Source organism: Rattus norvegicus, chromosome 1, assembly GCF_036323735.1.
Source record: "Rattus norvegicus strain BN/NHsdMcwi chromosome 1, GRCr8, whole genome shotgun sequence".
Classification (NCBI taxonomy): Eukaryota; Metazoa; Chordata; class Mammalia; order Rodentia; family Muridae; genus Rattus; species Rattus norvegicus.
In genome coordinates this window covers 108,415,554-108,430,026 of record NC_086019.1, presented here as the reverse complement: position 1 = coordinate 108,430,026, position 14,473 = coordinate 108,415,554, and the positions used below count along the sequence as shown (strand labels likewise).

The window sequence follows — 14,473 nt, the reverse complement described above, 5'->3', positions numbered from 1 at the left end:
TGCCTCTCTGATGGGCCACCCATCGGCCTGTGGCTGGGGTTTGTACTCCCTTTCTCACGCAGTTCTTCCCTCTGCTCCTGGGTTTCCTCCCACACCACTGGCCACTGTGCTTTTTCTTCCTGAATTTTGAATGTCAGCACATCAGAGCTAGTCTCAGCTCTCTGCTTTCTCTCCAGTCCACCCAACTCAGAGTTCCCATTTTTCCCAGATGGGCCCATGTCGGAGCTCCAGGCTGGCTGACGTATCCATACGAACATCTCACACGTCACTTGACTCAAGCATACGTTCAGATAGACACCAGCTGTGGTTTGAATGTAAGATGCTACCCTTGACCCCCAGCCTCTTGTGCTAAACACTTTGTTCCTACCTGGGGTGGCTGTCTGGGAAAACTGTGAAACTTTTAGGAGTTAGAGCTCACTGGAGGATGTGAGTCACTGTGGGTGGGCCTTGAGGCTTTACAGCTCAGCTGGGGCTTCCTGTCCACTCTGCTCCCTGACTGTGGACGCAATGCAATGTGACCAGCCACCTCTTACTCCCACTTTCATGTAGGCCCCACTGTGATGAATGGCACCCTTTTAAAACTACAAACCAAGGGGCTGGAGTGATGGCTCAGTGGGTAAGAGCACTGACTGCTCTTTCAGGGGTCCCGAGTTCAATTCCCAGCAACCACATGGTGGCTCACAACCATCTGTAATGGGATCTGATGCCCTCTTCTGGTGTGTCTGAAGACAACTACAGTGTACTCATATTAAAACAAAACAAAACAAAACTACAAACCAAAAGAAACCTTTCCTCCCTTAAGTTGCTTCTTCTCAAACCAATAAGAAAAGTAACAACTATACTACCCCAAACCCTACCTTACTGGCACCCCCCATCACCACAGCAACAAACACCCAAGTGTCTCTAAATCAACAGAGTATCCACCACAGAGCTGGGTAGGATGAGAAACAAGAACTAAAACCCGAGAATATGCACAATGGTAAGTAACAAAGTAGCTGAAAGGGTTGGGTGGTGGTGGGTGTTACATTATGCACGAAGATGGCGGGCCTCAAGGATAAGATCACCTTAAACCCGAGGAATAAATACTCAGAAGGAGAGAGAGCAGCAAAGGTTTGAGGAATAGAACTGAAGGGTTCACGGGACAAAGCAGTCAAAGCACGGAAAACAGGGCTACGCCTGTGATTCCCCCCTCCTCACTCCTATGCCCTGTGTTGCCTCCCACAGAACTCTCATTTCTGCCTAAGATTCTTCTGCACTTTGCCATCCCCCATGAAATCGGATGAGGCCATACTCATTTCAGAGCTCTACATGCTACAGCCTCACCTCTCTCTCTCTGGCCTCACCCCACCATGCTGTCCCTTGAACATCTTACAGCAAGCAGACTACCTGCCCTCCCCCCGCCCCTGCAGACTTATCAGGCCATTTCCACATCGAGCTTCTTATACCATGGATTTCTTGGGAAGACAGCCTGCTCAGTGTGTTTGATCTGTGATCACCAATGTCCATTTCCGTTTTTGCTTGTTCCCTAGCAAGGTGGTATGGGCTTTGGATTCCAGACAGTGAAAGTGTGGTAGGAGTGGACAGCTGGGTGCATCCTGCAGGCCTGACCCACAAGACCCTCCCATAGGACCTTGCACACGTGCCTGTCTCCTGACCAGGCTGGACAGAGCACCGCTGAGCAGAGGTTCTTAGTCAGGGCAGGCTACCTGCTGAGAATGTTCTGACCAGGCTTTGGGTGAACCAGGAGGAGAAAGTTAAGCAAAGCTTCTGGGCTTCAAAATCAGGTTTGTCACAGAGGCTTGTGTTTCTGACCAGAACTAACCAGTGGTTCTTTCTGTTACAAAACTCTGCTGGAATGCCCCCACTCAAGAGGGGCCTCCCCTGACCATGAAAAGTGGCTACATCCCACATTCACTCTTAGAATTAACCCTTGGAACAAACTGCCTGGATTGTCTAGGCTTCTTTGATTACTGTCTACTCACCCACAGTAGATGGGATCGAGCTAGCAAGGAATTATAAAAATCTGGGACACCATTGTAACAGAACCAGGTATGGTTCCTGGTGTGTGTGTGTGTGTGTGTGTGTGTGTGTGTGTGTGTGTGTGTGTGTGTGTGTGTGTTGGGGTGAACTTGGGAGTGGAATAAACTGTATTGTTTCATGTAGGGATATATTTATGCCACAAAGCATGGTCCCCCTGTGATAGGCATCAGGCATATGAGACCTTAGTCCCTAAAGAATGTCGGACTCGATGGCCTGTTCTTACAGACCACTGGATACCAGGTTCATGTCCAGGAATTGACTTTAGACAATGCACTCCTTTCTTCTCTCCTCAGGCAATGCTGAGTCAGGATGCCCGGGGACGGATGGTGGAGACCTCTGCCGTCTTTACATTTTGGGAATCCCATGTGAGAGGGGCTTATACCCTCAAGTTCGTCTTCTCTTCCATTCAAGAGACTACAGACTGGCTTGGTCAGTGCTGCCTCCTTCCTAACCCAGGTCCTTCCCACTGGGCTCCTTCCAAAAGAGTAGGAAGAGATCTCCATGGAGACCCTTTGTGTCACTGAGGGGGCATTCAAAGATGCAGGTTAATTTAGGTGCTGTCTTCTCCATCCTGTCTTCCATATAATCAGTCTGCCATCCCATCTGTATTTCCTGAGGCCAGTGCTAAGCACCTGTCAGGCCACAGCCCTCAGGAGGCTGCTGGGTTATGCAGACTTAGGATCAGCTCCATAGGCGTGGCCTCCTGGGGATGAAGGGTGGAAGGCAGAAGCCCTTCAATGCACAGGGTCTAATTGTCTCCCATAAGAATGGTCTGAGGGAGATACACAGACCTCCAACAGAGAAACCGAGCTATGCATGACAAATCTCATCCTCTCCCTGGTCTTCTCTTGGTGGCTGCTCTGGTCGGGACTGTGGGTCCTCTCTTACTCACTGCTCCATCCTGCTGATATCAACTCTTTCTCTCTGGGCCGCTTTTATCTGGTTCTTCACCAGGGACCCTAGGCCTACTGTAAATGCTCAAGTGCCAGAGGAAGCCAACTGGATTGGGTTCTGAGCTGATACTCAGATACTGAGTAGGTATCCAATTTTCAATACCTGATCACCCCAAGCTCTTTCTGCTCTAGGCTCTAGAGCACTGTGTTCTTAGGTAAGGCTCAGGACTGCCTCCCTACGCTCAACTGGAATGAGAACTCAAATAAAAGTGAGAACCATGAGGGAGGACAGTGCCTGGGCAGACGGGTGTTCTCTGTGTAACTAACAGCGCCTAGGTGTCTCAGCTGTGCCTCCAAAGAAAGAGGCTCCAAGTGCCACCTGTCCTGAACTCCCCAAGGGGCAGCTCTTGGGATGAAGACCCCAAACCCCCTTTTGCTTTTTGAGTTCTATCCTTGGGGAAAATGAACACCACCAGGTTTTAACCAAAGAAGAAATGAATGATCGAAGTACCTTACCCCAGAGAAGCCAGAACCTTGGTTAAAAACTGCCAACGCTCACCCAAGCATCCCCCCCTCGTATCAAAATGGTGGAGGCGCCGTTGCAGCTGTTTGTCTTGCTCCACCCTCAGCATGGGAAAAGGCGAGCAGACGTTCGAAGAGAACTTAGCCTGCTGACAGGCAGCGGCTGATGGTGAACAATAAGCAAGCCCCGATGGAAGCAAAGCCTGGGGGACCAGGGCTGTGCTTCACGACAGGGCTCCCGGCCATAAGACAGGGCTCTTGGGAGCCAAGGGTATCGTCTATTGGACAGACTTACAGGGAGTTTGAGTGGGCGTTCCTCAGCAGCGGGGTAGAGCCTGTGGATCCATTGTGTGGCAGTTTTGGTGAGGAGGGCAACGAAGAATCCGTCATCTCCTCGATGTCTGAGTGAGAGGATGCTGACTTGGGGGATTTCTTCTTTCCAAAAGCTTGCTTGAAGGAGCTGCGTAACTGAAGACACAAGATGGTCAGCCCGGTGGAGGTGAGGCCCGGGCAGAGGCATGCTTGCAAAAGAGCAATTCACCAGGACCACGTTTCCCCCATCAATGGCAAAGGCACCCAACTGCTCTGTGGGATCAGTGCATTCGGGGGTGGGGAAGTTATTTGGCATTGACAGCTCAGGCCAGGCCTGTGTGTGTGGGGGGCACATTCCATGCCTACTCTTTGTTCCGGAATAGGATGCCAACAGCAAGACAGAGCCTGGCTCAGCGGGTGCGTGTGGAGAGATGAGGTTACACAGCAATAAAGCGGGATGCTTGGATGTGGGGACAGATGCAGATGAGGTTAGTCATACCAATGGATGGGTTAGCTTGGTATCTGATATCAAACTTGGTCTCGCTTACCTCATTGACCTGCCAGAGAAAATGCAAGCAAAAAACGGGGAAGGGGAAGGGGGAAAAAAAAGACAATTTTTAACAGAGAAAGCCAGTGACAGGGAAAGCTTAGGACTTCTCAGGTGCGACACGGCTCATAATACAGACCACACAGAGGCTTCTGGTGGGAGTGGGATGCTCGAGCAGCATGGGCTGGGTTTGGGGGGGACGTCTTCTTCCATCACGAAAGGAAGGGGGAGAACAAGCTGAGGGGGTCTCTACGACTGGAACTCTTCCAGCTTCTCTCCACTTGCAATGGCTTCCAATGGCTTCCCCTGCTTTCCTGCGTGCCTGGTCGCTCCCCTGCCTCTTCCCAACCATGTCTTATTCTGAGCGGCAGCAGGAATGCACATTTTATTTCTGCAGCCACAGGAGGGACTGGAGTCTGCATTGGCCCCTTGGGTCTGTGCAGCTCTCTTCTGCATTCACTTAGGGGGTTCCTGCTCTGCTGCCATGAGAAGGGAAATCTAACAAGCAGAGAACCTGGCCGTCTCACTTCCTACTTGGGAGGCCCATAGCTGTCCATGTTACTCATTAACTGTTGTGGAAAAAAAGCAGAAAAGGGGCAAGGCCACTCCCCAAACCCCAAGGCAGACATGGAAATTCAGATGAGAACATGAGAATTAAACAGAATTCTCCAAGGGTCTTGCAACATGGACTTTTCTAGGCTCCAAACAAAAATAACCGTACGTCATACCCAAAAACGTATTTTTGGTGTCATTTCCTTTTCCTGGGGCCTTTTTTCCTTTGGAGAATTTAGTCTAGGGATGTCCTTGCTTGTGAGTCATGAAGCCTCTCCCAGTGGATGTGTTTCATCTCTGACAAGCCACTCGGCTAGCCTGTGGGTGAACCCAGCCCACTGCCCTCTCACTGTCTACTGCTGCTCCTGTTTGCAGACAGGAGTCATAGCACCAGGCTCTGCCACACAAGCCAGAGTGTTAAATCCTCTAGTAAAGTGAAAGAGGAAGTTACAAAATTGAGACAGAGATTAAGCTCTGGAGGTAAGCTAAGAATGTTTAATATCTGTCCTTCCTGGCTTCTTAAGTAAGTGAGAACTGTCTAAAAACAACATAAATAAGTTTCAATTCTTGGCTAGAAGAAAACAGCCATGAATTATTTTTCTTTCCCTTAATAATAATAAAATAATAATAATATACATTATATAAATGTACTATATAATAATATCATTGTTATTATTATTGTGTACATAGGGGTATGAGTAGATGGCAGAGGACAGCTTTATGGAGTAGTTTCTTTCTATCTTTATGTGGGCTCTGGGGATCAAACTCAGGCTGCCTGGCTTGCACAGCAAGTGTCTTTACTGCTGAGCCAACTCACTGGCTCCGTACTTCTCAGAGATAATTTTCCCACCATTTTGGGAATCTGACCAGACAATATTTATCAACTGCATATTAAAGAAAAAAAAACCCAACCAGAATAATAAGAGGATAACACAAAGATGTCCTGGTAGGTCACCTCCAAGGTGAGTTACCAAAAACCAGCATCGCAGATCCCCCAACTCCCTGCTAACTAAACCTCGCCACCCATCCAAGATGACACAAATGAGGAAGATGTGGATGGTATAAGGGACGAGACGCCACATGAAGCATGACAGTGTCGGTGCTAAAAGGGGGCTCTGTGAGCCTGGCCACTTCAGATCTACGCAGGGTGTTCTCAGTAAGTAATAAACCTCCCTCACCATCTTGAAGCTGTGGCAGTAGTCATAAAACTGGGCAGAAGTGCTTGGGACATTCCTGGAGAAAGTAGTCTTCTGCACTCCAGGCAGAAAATCAAGAAGCAGTTTAGGATTATGGATAGCGACTGTTTTAGACTCAACATTCTGGGGTACGAGCCTAAACTCGGGGCCCCTGACCCCATAACACTGACAGTATGAAACATACCCATAGAACATAGCTGTGAAATTCTCAGTGAGAACGTTGGTTTGATATTATACAAGGCAATTACATAAACAACAGCTCCACAAGGGTAAACAACTATGATCCAAGCAATTGGAAGGCGGAGGCAGGACTTTTACAAGTTGGGGCTAGCCTGGTCTACATAATGAGTCTGATGCCTACACAGTGAGTGAGACCTTGCATTAAAAAAGTGTGTGTGTGTGTGTGTGTGTGTCTATATCTATATCTATATCTATATCTATATCTATATCTATATCTATATATCTATCTATATCTATCTATATCTATCTATATAAACGAGTAAAGATAATGGATAAGGATAGGATAACTACTGATATATGCTCAAAGAACTACTTTGGCACTAAGAAACTATGAGCAATTTTGCTAAAGGCTGCGGAAAGGGGACGTAGCCCAGCAGGGAAGCACTTGCCTAGCAGGCATGAGTTTCATCCCTGAGGTTCATCCCCAGGACCAAGAACAGAATAGTAAATAAGGGTAAAAGACCCACTAAGCTGTAGCGTCTGTGGCCAATGTAAGATGAGAAGGAAATGACATATATATGAAATGAAAGGTGGGCACGATGGTCTCATGAAGAGAAAAACCACAGGTGGGACTTATCAATGCCACGGTTTTGCTGAGCACGACATCGGTTTTGGAAAAAGGCCTACCTCAAAGCACTTCCTTGGATCTACTCTCCAAGGGTCTGTGGTTCTGAGGTTTGGGAGGCAGCCTGGCCTTTATCTGGGGACATTTATTCCAAGAGAGACCGTGATCCAGTCCCTGGGAGAGTCTAGGGATGTGCACTCACCCAGTTTTTCCTCTTCTTTTTCTTCGAGTCACTCTCTATGTTACTGCCAACACTCGAGTGGCTGGTGGCACTATTGATACTGGAGACACTGTCGGAGGAGTGCTGCCTGCGGATGCGTAGGTCTGTAGCCTGGGCACTGCCATTTCCTGGAGAGCAAAGGCAAGGCATGTCGCCCATGAACCTTAGGATCCAATCTTGTGTCCCCAAGAATGGCCTCTGTTGACTCTAGGGCTTTTGTACTGAGGCATCGCCTCCAGGCCCCACCGCTGGTGTTAAGAGCCTTGATTAGTAATGTCTGTGCCCTCCCTCTTTCCCAGAGGTCATCACCTTGCACATCATAAATGAGAGATAGAAAGCCTAAGGAGAATCTCCCAACGCCAGCTACCTAAGTTTTGACAGAGAGGGAGTTGTGCTTCGAAACACAGCGGGATTCCTCAGTACGGGAGCCTACACTCCGCTCTCTTCTCTTTGGCCACACCAGAGATGGCACCCAGGCCTCAGGCACGGAGTTCCTGTAGCCTCTCCTGAACTGCAGTCTGCTCAGTCAACTCCTTTGATTGCTACAGCCCCCACACCCTACCAGCCTCCTTTTGGTCCTTTGGAAGCACCAAATCTACATTATCTCAGGCCCTCAACGCCATCTTCTTTTCCCTCTGCCTCCAGCGCTCTTTATGGCCAACGCTTTCTAACCCTTCCTGCCTCAACTCCATCACTGCTGTTTCAGAGAGCCAGTATCTGAAGTACAGCAATGCCAGAATTAATGAGATGGCTGAAATCATGGTTGCAGCTGATTTCCTCCTATGGCTGCAAGTGTCTCTGATCCTGAAGAGAGCTTGCCATGTAGAACCAGACCTAAGGGTCCACGCCCACTTCTGTTCCTAACTATCCTTTGACCTCAGAAAGCTACCATCGCCTCTAAAGCACCTGGCTATCGTTAGCACAGTGAGCAAAGGGCCAGAATATACTTTCGAAAGGATGAACAAGTTTTAAAGGGAGATGTATTGGCCTGGTGTGGAAAACACAGGGAAAGCCTTTTCTAAGTGCAAGGTACCCATTCTGCAGCAAGCGTAGGTGCTATTCAAATTGGTGTTGCTAGAGCAGACTGACATGCATGCCCACCAGCTAAAGACACACAAAGCCCAACAATTTATTAAGGCAGATTACTAAGGTAACTAAGAGATGAACCCATTCTACTTTCTCTCCTATATATGCATATTAAATATTCGTTGAAGCATGAGAGACTCCATAAAACGCTATGATACTTCTCCATAAGAAACCTTTTTCTTCTGTCTTTAAGACTGGTAATGAGGATTCACTACACTAGCCATCTCTGCAGTGGCCAGAAGCAAGCAGATGAAAGGGGTAGTATTCCTTCTGGACTGCCCCTTGGAAATACAATTTGAGGCACGGTCTCTCGCCCCCTAGTAGCAGGGCTGCATCCTGCACTATGAGAGAGGCTGAAGGGCAGCAGGCAGCCAGTTCTTACCTTTGCAGTTGAGCTCTGGCGTGTTAATTACTCCATTAATGGCAGCCTGGGCAGCTGCATTCTGTTTCTTTAGCAGCTCGATGGTTTTTCTTAACTCATTCAGTTCTGAATCCTGAAGGTGAGAAAGATATAACAGGTACATCCCAAAGCAGCTCCATTTAACTTTGAGGCCAAAGACAGAGCAGGGCAGTGACAAAGGAGTGTCACAGATTTGCCTCACACATGGATCTGAATGCAGTTGTAAGGACATCGGGGAGCAAATAAAAAGAGGGGCTAAGACCACTAGATCCATAGGAGACTCCAGGACCAACACTTGGTTCATCTACACTATATTTTACACAATGGACCTACTTTTGACATTCAAACCCTAGTTTTGCATGTCCCAAACTAGTCCAAGACATACACTAAAATCTGCATCTTTACCTGAAATGAAAGAGAGACAGAGATAGAGATAGAGATAGAGATAGAGAGAGAGAGAGAGAGAGAGAGAGAGAGAGAGCAAATGGCACCCCCAGTCTTACCTTCTGCTCGGCAGTCATAGTTAAACTCTGCAGCCTGATGGTCATGTTTCCCAGACTCTGCTCAAAGGCTGCCACAAGGTGAGCCTAGAGGGGAAGATGAGGCCTCAGTGACATCATCTTGCAAGGCCAGAGTACCCAAGGGGGAGTGGGTTCTCAAGATAGAAAGCTATCAGAGCCCCTTCACATGGCGTGTACAGGTTCAGCCTCCTTTTACCTCTCTGGGATTGTTTAGTCTAGCCTTGCCCTTGCTCAAATACTTCTTTCTCAAGCATTCTTCCTCCCTGCGTGACACCATTTCCCTGCCCATTCTTTGCCTAGTTTTTATGTGTCTGTGACTAGTTTTATATTGTTACCAGTTATTGTGACCAGTCTAGGTCTGTTCTTTCCCTCTCACAAGCCCACTGTACTCAGTACACTTTGAGGTTGTCATTCAAAAAACATGGGGTCTGTGACTGCCAGTTATGGCTGACTCCATAGCACACTGCAGTAGGATCTGCTATTCACCCATCGCAAGTCCATAACACAGGCTTAATGGAAGCAGAGTTATAGAAATGAACGGACAAAGTGGCTGACTTATTTTCCTTGTTATAATCCTCATTAATAAAAAGCCACTGAGAGGCCCATCTGCTCCCTCCATGAAAAAAAATCTTTCCCAGCCCCCCCCAGCCCCCTAGGGAGACACTTGCCCCCCAGGCTCCTGCACACTTTGATACACTCTTGTTAGAACAAGACACCAGATGCAACATCTTATAGAAGGCTCGGAAAGTTTCAAAAGGAGCCTGTTATAATTAGACTATGCATCCAATCTTCAGACACTACAATGTAACAATATAAAACTATGTATGCTGGGTTGGGTGGACAGCCTAGCTGTTAAGAGCGTTCCTTCTACCCTGTGGGGTTTTAGATCAAATGGGAATACGCACACAAAGCATGCCGGCCAGACTGCCTTTACCCTGAGCTACCTTTCTGCCTGATACCTATTTCTTATTCTTGCTTTCTGTTTTGTCTTTTAAAAGATTTTTATTTTATGTGCATGAGTGTTTTGTCAGCATGTATGTAAGTATACTGTGTGCATGCAAGTATTTGAGGAAGCTAGAAGAGGATGTCAGATCCCCCTGGAGCTGAAGAGTTTGTAAGCCACTGTTGGTTTTAGGAACTGAACTTAGATCCTTTTTATAGGAGCAGAGGACTTTTCTCAGCACCTAAGTCAAGTGGTTCACAACCACCTGTAACTCCAGTTCCAGTGTATCTAATGCTCTTTGCTGGCCTCAGTGGGTGCCTGAATACCCTGGAGCAAACACACACATACATAAAAATAAAACATAGATAAACCTCTTTTAAAAACAAAACAATAGCTAGGCATGGTAGTACCTGCTTTTAATCCTAGTACTTGGAAGACAGAGGCAGGAAGATCTTGGAAGAGTTTGAGGCCAGCCTGGTCTACATAGTGAGATCCAGTCCAACCAGGACCACATAAAGACAACAGACAAACAAACAAAAAACAAACAAGCAAAAACAAACAAAAACCAATGTATATCTTAGAATTGAGAAATGTGGTGTTTCTTGGTGATTCTAGGGTCAAGGTTAAAAAGTAAGTAAGTGTACTGATGCTAAGCTTGTTTGTACTTGGAGAGTAATGAACACATGATGTGTCTTTGCTGATGTATTCAACTGCTGGATGAATGGGAAGTTCGGAAAACGCCATGAAAACCAAATTTAAGGGACTGGAAAGATGGCTCAGCTGTTAAGAGCACTTGCTGCTCTCACAGTGACCCGGGTTCACTGTTCTTACAGAGGTGGGAAGGACCAGCAGGGATGCTAGAGAGGAGTCTAGAAAGAATTGAGTCTTGATGACACTGTAAAAACCCAAAGGAAAAGGTGACCAGTGTCTCCCACAGAAGGATAAGTGTGGGACAGCAGGTGGGCAGGGCTGTGGAGTGGGCCTGGATCTCAACCTAAGAGAGAAGTTCAGTGACTCAACTTCATCAAGATAAGCTGGTATGGGCTAAGAGAAGCTAATGCTAGGACCACCTGTTGTCACAGAGCAGGGTCAGCGTCACATCAAGATTACATGGATGGCTTCTTTTTTATTATACTCTCTACTTATCTGAAATGGAAAAATATGTCTATACTTTAGTATACCTTGCCCTAAGGGGAAAATCTTTTATCTATCTATCTATCTATCTATCTATCTATCTATCTATCTATCTATCTATCTGTCATCTATTATCAGGGTCTCTCATTCTTCCTCAGGCTGGCATGTCAGTCACTATATAGCCTACATAGCCAGAAACTAGTGGCTGTAGCTTCTCTTGCATTGGGATTATAGACATGGGTCACTATAGCTACTGAAGTCAATCAACTCAAGATGACCCAGTGAATGGTGCTGTCCTCACCCAGAAGAGGAAGGTAAGAGGCTTGATGACTTGCATTCATCTTCAATCCTCATTTGACTGTCACCCAAGATCCCAGTGTGATCGCTCTTCAGTTTTGTGAACCCACAAACACTGCAACTTACTCAAACTGTGAACGTGTGTTTGCAAGCTCAAAGAGCAACTGCTTAGGCTCTGAAGGGTCAGAGATTCAGTTCTGCTGGCAAGCGAAAGGGTTGCTTTTGTGTCCTCAGAACAGCTATAAAAACACGGAGGTGTAGGGGTGGAGGAGGTAGGGAGTTGGTGGCTGGGCCTAGCAGAGCTGCACAACATATACAACGGCCAAGTGCCATTCTCACATTCCCAGGGAAAACAAATGGAGAGCTATAAAAACACCAGCTAGGGCAGCTCTGAGTAGCTTGTCCTAGGAAAACAAACACAGCTTGGTCTCCGAGAAAGATGGCAGATAATAAAACACGAGCAGCTGAGGTGGAGTACAGTGTGTGGTAAGAGTAAGCATTTACTTTAAAATAAAGCTGGACTCAGCAACTTTTGTGAGGTGCAACACTTTTGGAATAATGTAAGGGGCCATGCTCCAATTCTAGCACAGAGAGTAGAACACCACAGGCCAACCCAGGGCTCCTGGTGGCAGATCAGACAGGGATCAACCCAAGGTCACTGAGAAACGACTTGTACTTGTTATTGAGTCAAGGTTAGCAACTAATGACTGTTGCAAATCATGAGGCATTTCCTGGGAGAAGGGGGGTGACCTCCTGAAGTTGCATTCAGTTCTGGACTCAAGTGCATACATTCAGTTTTCCACTTAGAGAATCCATTCAGGATCTAAGTCTGAGAATTCAGGTCTGAGATTGTTTTTCATGATTTCTTAAATTTTGTGTGTGTGTGTGTGTGTGTGTGTGTGTGCGCGCGCGCGCGCGCGCGCGCGCGCGTGTGCCACATTTAAGTGTGGGTGCCTAAAGAGGCCAGAAGAGGGCATCAGATCTGGAGCTGTAGTTATAGGTAGCTGTGAGCTATTTGATAGGGATGCAGGGAAGCTAGCTTGGGTCCTCTGGAAGAACAGGAAATGCTGCTAACTGCTGAGCCATCCCTCCAGTCCTCCAGCGACCTTTTGATAGCAATACTGATTATGGGCTGGGTGAAGAAAAGGACTGCAAAGCACATAGTGGCCTGGTGTGCTGAGGTTTTAGGAAAACAGTCAGGTTTCAAGCAACATACAAGAGCTTGGGAGACTGAGGAACGATGAAGGCATTTACAGTTCCTGGGCTTGTAATTAAGAGAGACTCATGCTTCATGTGCAGATTTAAAAGAGCCACACTTCCTGGAGTCAGTCAGGCTCAAGCAGGAATTAGCAGGGCAAAAACTCCAGGTAAATGACTACTCTGGAGCTTTGACTCACTCTCCTGGTCAAAGGAGTACAGCCTTTGAAGTGGCTTCCATTGTTAATATGTAGCTGGGTGGCACGGTGAGCTCCCTCAGCCTCTGCCAACACCACCACATATGCTCTGGTACTCTGCTCTGTGCTGCTCTGTGGCTGCATTGTGAGCTCCCTGGCAGGAAGTCTGGCCTTGCAGCCACCCAGCACCTCCCAAAACCTCGAGTTTTGCCTTCTGAGTCTCATGTTCTATGGCTGACAGCCACAGTGGGGCCCCTCTGTGGGCCTCCCAGATAGGGCTGAGAGACTCTTGCCCCTCTCTCTGTTCCAATTGGTCCAAATAGCAAGGTTAGCTTCCATATTGACAGGGTTCTCTTCTAAAGGTCCCAAAGCCCCCTCTAAAAGCTCAGACTTGCAGAGCTCACTCATGAGTCCCTAGCGTTGCCTCTATATGCTCTTTCTACAGTTCTGTACTCACTCCTGGCCACAGGTACTAACTGTTTTGTTTTGATTAGGATGGGGCCCCTTCTCCTAATGTCTGGAGTTACTTCCTCTGGGAAATCCTTCCTGATTCCCCGCTACATACTACCAAGACGTAGCTTGGTGCTCCGTATTTTCCTCCCCATTACTGCGAGAGTGATCATGACCCAGGGAAGCTGCTCATTTTGCCTCCCCTCCGCTCCAGAGGTGGCAGCAATTCTACCTGCCTTACTGTTGGACTCACAGCCCAGTGTTGCTGGCACCAGAAAACATGGCCAGAGAGACCAAGGTTGGCAGTGCTGAGCATTGTGCATGATGTAATTATAGGGCACTGGCTGTTTATCATGAAGCCATAGAAGTCTTGCTTCCCCTGAGTTCCCCTGTGTTCTCACCTCCCTTAAGACCACAGTCTTCAGGAAGAGGAAGAAAAACAAATTAATTTTTAAAGGATTGCAAGCCTTGGTCACCTCGAAACATAGCACAGGGAGACGATGATCATCCCACCGCACAGATGAGTAGAGGCAGACAGACTCCAGAGTTACTTAGCTTGTCCCACGCCATACTGCTAGCACCTGACCTAACACCACAGGGCTAAAGCATATGTCCTTGTGAGCCCACATAGTTACTTCTTGAATGTCCAGAGACCAAGGGCCTCAAGGCAAGGCTCAGAAAGCAGATGGCTATTTCCTGTCCCATCTCCAGCTTCTACTCTGTACTGTCCCATCCCTGGCTCACGCCCTTTTTCGTCCATGGCTCCCACTCAGTCCTGTCTCCTGCACCCACGCTGTCTTGTCCCTGGCTCCTACTATGCATGCACGTGCTCGAGTGCGTGCGTGTGTGCGTGTTTGTGTGTGTGTGTGTGTTAGTGTGTGTACACATGTGTGCATGTGTTCTCTGGAATCTGCACTCACATTTGCAGTCAGCTGGGTGGTCAGCGCAGACACCTTTTCCTGGGAGGCATCCAGCTCTCGCCGCAGCTTTCGAATCTACAGAAATAGGCACAGGGTTACCTGCTTGGGGAGTCCATTTTCAGACTGGGCAGCATGTGATCAACACTGAAAATGAAAATGAGTCTGACCCTAAACTGTTCCTTACCTCTGACTGGCATTTTTCTTCTGGCTGTAAATAAAACAAAAAGGGCATTAGAACAGC

General features: G+C 47.6%; 1 protein-coding gene across 19 annotated transcripts in view; it reads right to left on the bottom strand.

Moving 5' to 3' along the window:
* The window catches only part of Nav2 (neuron navigator 2), a 658,579-nt gene that overhangs the window by 28,520 nt on the left and 615,586 nt on the right, over positions 1–14,473 (bottom strand). For all 19 annotated transcript variants that reach the window (XR_010060052.1, XM_063278060.1, XM_063278151.1 and 16 more), the window contains 6 exons: positions 14,417–14,440; positions 14,233–14,307; positions 9,077–9,160; positions 8,556–8,667; positions 7,070–7,215; positions 3,751–3,923 (listed from right to left, as the gene is read on the bottom strand). Coding sequence is in view for 18 of the 19 variants with exons in the window: in XM_063278060.1 (XP_063134130.1) it covers positions 3,751–3,923; positions 7,070–7,215; positions 8,556–8,667; positions 9,077–9,160; positions 14,233–14,307; positions 14,417–14,440 (614 nt within the window). In the remaining variant the exon portion in view is untranslated. The remainder of the gene's footprint in view (positions 1–3,750; positions 3,924–7,069; positions 7,216–8,555; positions 8,668–9,076; positions 9,161–14,232; positions 14,308–14,416; positions 14,441–14,473) is intronic.